Source organism: Trachymyrmex septentrionalis, unplaced genomic scaffold (genome assembly GCF_001594115.1).
Source record: "Trachymyrmex septentrionalis isolate Tsep2-gDNA-1 unplaced genomic scaffold, Tsep1.0 scaffold78, whole genome shotgun sequence".
Lineage (NCBI taxonomy): Eukaryota > Metazoa > Arthropoda > Insecta > Hymenoptera > Formicidae > Trachymyrmex > Trachymyrmex septentrionalis.
This window is the reverse complement of record NW_017305967.1, coordinates 813,802-821,095: the sequence shown is the minus strand read 5'-3', so window position 1 is coordinate 821,095 and position 7,294 is coordinate 813,802. Positions and strand designations below refer to the sequence as shown.

General features: G+C 25.5%; 1 protein-coding gene across 1 annotated transcript; it reads left to right on the top strand.

Annotated features, from left to right (window-relative positions):
- Window positions 1-984: 984 nt before the first annotated feature.
- Window positions 985-6,261, top strand: LOC108754233. The gene is made up of 3 exons (XM_018496408.1): window positions 985-1,341; window positions 3,707-3,874; window positions 5,940-6,261. The coding sequence occupies exons 1-3, from the start codon at window positions 1,275-1,277 to the stop codon at window positions 6,155-6,157; spliced, it is 453 nt and encodes a 150-aa protein (XP_018351910.1). The 5' UTR covers window positions 985-1,274; the 3' UTR covers window positions 6,158-6,261.
- Window positions 6,262-7,294: the final 1,033 nt, after the last annotated feature.

The following is a 7,294-nucleotide window of genomic DNA, read 5'->3' as shown; positions in this document are numbered from 1 at the left end:
TCGTTACTTATTGTCATTTGGTTTTTATATAGAAAGAGTCCTTTGATTTAGTTTTTATAACGTAAGACACAAGTCTAATCGACAAATTTTATATAATTTTGAATTTAAGTTGCGCGTGAATCTTATTTAGTAAATCGAGGGTGGAATGTAACAACTTTTAATTGTAAAGAAATTAATGTCGAAAAAATTTAAATTAGATAATAATTTGATGTAAATCAATTTTGATTAGATAAGAATTGACGATGACTTGATAAAAGGAAATAGGAACGTTTATTATTATTATTATTACTATTATTATTATTATTATTATAAACGTTATTATTATTCAGAGGTGTCAAAGTTTACGGGTTATCGTCATGTCGTGATCCATTGTTAATGTCAATGTCTCGTGAATCTTGCCGTTTATATATATTTTATCAGGACGGACTGATATACTGAACTGCTTCTCCGGAGGACTCTCTTTATATAAACTCTGTTAAGTTATTATTATTATAATATTTTATTATCATATTTGTTTATTATTGTTATAATATTTTTTATTATATATGGTTTTATTTCACAAGTACATTCAGAATAAAGGCTTGTATGCTTATTGTTATTATTATTAGTGTAACTATAAAAAGCTCTTGTTTGTCTTCTCACGGTATTATATATTAATTTTCTTAAATATATATAATTAGTTTCTTCAACAAATATATAATTACGCAATTATCGTAAAATAAAGTCATTAGTTCTACAACATTCATATCACAGTAATCGTTTCCAACGCATAAATTACTTGAAATATTGATTGCAAAGTACTACGAAATGTGTATCATAGGAAAAGTACGAATCTAAGTATTGTAAAAGATTTCATTCGGCAAAGAAAAAATTGATCGGTCTTGGAGTTATTTGTAAATAAATCGTTTACTCACTATATTCTTCTCCCACCTCAATATATTCGCCTCGCTCCCCTTCCCTCAATCGTAACCATTTGTTCGTTCAGTAGCACTGTATAACGCCGATGTTAAAGTTAGTGTGCTTGCGCCACGCCAGCGTTGTACATTAATAGTGCTCAGTTTTTTCAATTCGTGATTCTTCCTTTCTCTATCTTTTTTGTTTTCTTGGTTTTCCATCATTCTCTGACTGTCTTTCAACCTTCTTGTTTATTTTTTTATTCCTTTATATCTGTATTTATTAGTTTTGTGAGCACTGCAGTATTCTGTTATACATTAGTGAAGCTTTTCAGTGACTATTTATTCATCAATTGTTCTAAGGAGAAGAAGCGAAGAAAGATGAACAAAGTCTTTAGACCGAGATTTGTAACTCTATGCAGCATCATTTTATTATTGTGCTGCAACGGTGAGTCATGGGAATGTGTTTGAAAATATAAAGTTTTGCAACTTTGTTTTCTTATCTGGGTTTGAGATGTATTGCTAATAATTGAAACATATTATTAATAGAGAATATTATTCATAAATGGCTGATGTGAATTTGTTTCTCCTTAAAAAATGCTGTTAAGTGACAAAATGTAATAGATTTTTTATCTAATCTCAAGTTTATAGAATAATATATCTTTCCGATTACAATCATCATGGCGAGAATTTTTTTTCTAATATCTCCAAAATTACTGTTACTACATCGCAAAATGTTTGAATTTTTATTTTTTGTGTTTTTTCGAAAAATTTAAAATACAATATTTTTTATTAATTTTGCATTAATATAATACAATGTTAATAATGCTTTTACTAGCAAACATTAATTATTAATCATAAAAATTGATGGTGCAAGATTTTTAAATTTATTTGTTAAGTCAAAATACTTGTAATTTAGCTTGTAAGTTTTACATAAAGACTCTTATTCAGAACAGCTTTTATTGATAAAAACGCGCTTTTACGTCTGAAATTTTATAATATATGTTACGTAAAGTATAGTATGTTAGCGCGCATCGTTATAAGTCATAAAGCACGTTTATAAAATCGCTAACTGAAACTTTTTTACACTGCATTATAAATTTTTTAAATGATATTTTGTTGTTGTAACTCTTTTCATCTTTAATGGAAACGCTTGCTTGGAGATAAAATTAAAAAATGTCAAAGTTTCTATATATATAGACGGTCTTACTGAATATCTTTTCAAGGTGACACGGACTGCGTTCTGAGATTCACTGCTAGTGTTGAAAATCTGTAGTGTATATAATGTATAGTATAAATTTTCAGTACTGGTGAATAGCAGAAAGTCTTCATAGATATGACTATTGATTTTTCTACAGCGTAACATAATTAAAGATTTGATAAACTATCTAATCGTATATAGTATAGTACACTGACAAAAAAATAGCCTAAATTTAAATAAATATTTATTTGAATACTGCCAACTAAACATTTACTTACAATAAATAAATATTTACTTTATAAAAAGGAGCGATTGTTAAATTAAATTAATGTTTTTTGTACAAAATAAATACATATTTTTATATTTAATAAATACTTAATTGGTACTATATTCAAATAAATATTTATTGAAATTTAGGATAACTTTTTTCTCAGTATAGTAATTGATTAATTAATTAATGTATAATATAATTATTTTTGCATATAATAATTATTCTCGTGCAAGCCAAATAATTTTTTATATTATATTTATATTATATTGTGCGTATATTATATTCATATTATAAATCCGCCTTTATTCTTAATAAATATTATTATTAATAAATATTGTTTTATAATTAAACAATTAAAAACAATTTTTTTTTCAAAATTATGTTCTAAACTATTTTCATAGTGACTTTTGAGACGGAGTCACATATACAAATCTAAATAATGATTATGAAAATTATGATACAATATAAGTCATATATGAAAAGTCAAGATTATATAAAATTAACATTGATTATATGTGCTCGGTTATCTCCTTTGCAATGATCTTTAACCTCATTGTCTGATAATGAATATTGAGAATTTTAAGGGAATAGCATCATAAATTCAGACAGCACAGAATTATATTTATGATAAATATTTAGGATTATTCATTTTTTAAATGTTATATAAATATTTTATACGTATTTTATATAAAGCTTTATTCAAAATATTATTAAAAGATAGACTAAATATTTTATATAATATTTATAATAAATATAAATAAATATTTCTAATAAGTATTTTTTGTTTGAATTATAATGTTTTATTAAGTATTTCCATAGCATTTACTACAAGATTTACGATAAATATTTCAAATAAGCCTTATAAATATTGTGTGCTGTCTGGGAGCAAACTGAATCAAAGGATAGTATATTTGATCACTATCATTTAATTCTTTAATTTGTGATTTTTTTAAAATTAAACTTAATTTCTTAGTATCAAATTTTATGTGTGTATATAAATATATAAATTTTAATTTTTCATTATCATTCGTGTAATAAAAAAGTTGCTTTAAAAGATGTTATGTATACGTATTTATGTTTGTAAAAAATATTTTGAATTTAATTTATTTAATAATTACGAACTACAATTAAGTATTTTTGGTATACATGTAATTTATTTGGTGTATATGTAATTTATATTATACAAAAGCATTTTGGGATCATAATACGAAATGTAAACTTTCCTTCAATAAACAATGTAAATCTGTATTATCACATGCAGTATATACACGTGTTTACGTATATAAATGCGTACTTATGAAAAAATAAGAAAAATACAAATAAATGAATTATATTTTACAGGTGGCAATGCTATGCAATGTTATCAGTGTAACAGCCGCAATAATAGCCAATGTGCCGATCTTATTCCTCCAGATACCATGAAAATAGATTGCTCAGAACTTAAAGATGGTGCAAAGTACACAATGTGCCGAAAAATTACACAAGTCATCGAGTTTAGTGTTAATGGCTGTATGTGTTAATATATTATATTGATACTATATTAAAAATTAACTATTTATTTATCTATATTATTATGTTGAATATCAAATTTAATTGCTTATCTATTTAATAATGCCGGAGTGAATTAAATTTTCACTATCATATCCACGTTTTGACAAAATATTATATGATTCGATTGAATTATGCAAAACATCATGCTTAGTGCATCATCTAATTTAATGCCTTAGATTATTACTTATTATATTATATTTACAGAATTATTAATGTCATTTTTTATGACATTAGTAATTCTGTAAATAGTTTTGGAGCTTTTTTTTAAATTCAGTAGTATCGCCGCTGATTACGAGTAGTCACCGCGACTAGCACAGCACTTAACGTGTTAACACTAAACTACCAAGGCGGTTATTTTGACCGATTCGCAAAGTTTTTCGCCTGTCATTTGTGCGCGCGCGATTCTTGATTTAGCGCAATTTCATTCCATGACTTTTCAATTTTATTCCGTGACTAAATATGTAATATGTATTGTACGATGTGCCATACCGTTGACTCTATCATTAACGTATGATCGAGAATTTCATGTTCTACCTAAAACTACCAGAGCGATCAATTTGACCGGATGCGTTAAATCAATAATATAATATCAATATATGTTTCACATTCATGACAGATATTTAAAAAAGGTATTTTTTATGGTTTAATTTAATTTTTTTAATTTAAAAACATGTACTGTATGATAATACAAACGTGCGTATATATCAAAAATAAATTTTCTCCTTCCTTCATGGACAACCAAAAAATTAAAATTACAAAAGACCATGTAAAATAAAGTAATCCAGAAGGAGTTCAAAAATAGAGAAATATTTTATGGTCAGACGAAATCAAAATAAATTTAAAGGAAGATTTTATGTGAAAAGACCACTAAATCAAGATTTTTGCTACACCTAAATATATACTAGAAAATATACTAGAAAACCATAAAATATTTTTCCATTTTTTAAGCTCCTTCTGGACCACTCCATTTTACTGGTCTTTTGCAAATTGTAATCTGCATCTTACATTCTTTAAATTTAAATATGGAACTTTTTTGGCAGCTCTAACATTTAAATTACATTCTTAAAGCCTTTGTCGAATTGTACACTTGTAGAAAGATTGAGTACATTTTCAATTTTATTTGGTGACTTGAATCAATCTTAGAAACGTACGATCCATTCGACATGTAGTTTTTCGCTTGGAATCTTTAGTTTCTTTATCATTTTTAAGTTTTAATGCATTTTCTACCAGTTTCCTGGAACGACTAATAATTTTAATAACTTCCCCTTGCGATCTTCCTTCAATAAAATTAAAATTTTTATTTTTTCATTAGCTTTAATGAGTACTTCGCCCCATTTAACTGTAATTTTAGATAATTGATTAAATTTTGTTATAATTTTACTAGATCTAATCTATAAAATTACAGTAATTAATACATAATAGACTGTTTTATTTTTAATTAACTTACATCAATTATTTGGCTTTATTATTTTGACCAAACTATTTATAGCATAGAATACTTTAAAATTTTCCAATACGATATGCACTTTATTTTAGCAAAAGCTTATCATTTTTAGTGTAATATGAGTTATTATTACTGTATAATAAATGGGGCTACAACAAGTAAAGATAAATGAGTAAAATAAGCAATTTATTTATTTTAATGAAAGTGGTTCTCTTTTTATGACCACCGTACATTGAAATTGATTTTGTCTAATTAAATAATTTTTATAACAAAAGAAAATATTTTTTGCATTAGCGGTCAAAATGACCGTTCTGGTAGTCATAAAAGGTAAAAAATCTTGGTAGTTCTAGTGTTAATTAAATTATATGATGATTTACTTTTTATACATATATGTAAAGAATTCATCTTACCGAAACACATATATAGTTGTGTACAACTTTATTAAATTATATGTTACGTAAAATGCAACGTTTATAATGCTATAAAAATGATTCAATTATCATATAAAAATAATATTTAGCATAAAACAAATTAATATTTATATAATAAGATAAAAAAGATTAATATTTGTTTACACAGTACCACCAGATATGCGAGTTATTCGAGGATGCGGATGGGATGAATCAAATTATAAAGGCAAATGCTATCAACGCAGTGGCTTTGGTGGTAGACAAGAAGTTTGCTCCTGTTTAACTGACTATTGCAATTCGGCAATGCCTGGATCCGGAATTTGGTCTCAACGTCTTATTTTTTCATGCATCTTGATCAATCTATTGCTAATGTTTTCGTGGAACTAGATATTCTTAGAAAATATTCGAATTCGTTGGATTTAATTATAAAACTATAATGAAGATTAGAAAGAAAGGTTATTAGGAATAATACTAATAATAGTAAGATTAATATCAGCTTTTTATCAATGTAAAATTGAATAGCAGATAATTGAAGTAACAAAATTATCATCAATGTATTATATTAAAGCGCAAGAAAAAATCGAAAAAACGATTTTATATTATACAGATAATTAAGAAAGACGGCCATATTTAGCGCTATGACATAGTTATAAGTACGTACGCAACAGCAAAGCAAATTCTATCTAATTAATTCTTGGACTTCTTGATCTCAGTAACTATACTGAATTGATCAATCTTTTAGTAAGCTTACTCGATAGTTTGGATTTTAATTATATTTAAAAAATGTTTTTTTTTTCTATATGTCGTATATGAACGACGATCGTATGAAGATCTGAACTGATAAATTTTTAATTAAGAAATGTCATCTTTATCGTCCTTAAAAAAATATTATTTTATTTGATGTAGTATTCATAATGCTTCTTTTAAACATAAGGCGGTTGATATGTTTACAGTTGATAGTCTGAATCATACATAAATTTATGTGAAAATAGAAAATAATAATAAATAAAATAGAAGATGTAATTAATATAAAAAATTATAACAAATAAATATGTTGCGATTATCTTGACGAACACAATCATATCTCTTGGTCAAATAGCTTTAATAAAAATTACGCTAACTATATTTTATAATAAAACAGACTTTTTTACATCGAGATAAAAACATTTTAGTAATTCATAATAAAAATGACATTCATTTCAAATAATTATAGGTCTGTTCGCGTTGTTTGTATACTTTTTGCATTCATCATTTTCGCTTTCTTTATTTTCAACGCAATACATGTATTTATTTTATTTTAAGTTTAAAAATTTTTGGGAATTTCAAATAACGCGAACATATCTTATAACTTTTAATCTTAGTATTATCTAATTCTAGTGATATTTTAGAATATGAAATTAATTATTGTGAAAAGCAATTTTAAAGCAAGAAAAACCGGGTGCGTTGAGCAGATCGTAACAGTTGCAGATTGAAACTGTTTTACGATCATCTGCTGAGATAGAACTATTCCTCTAGATCTAAAAG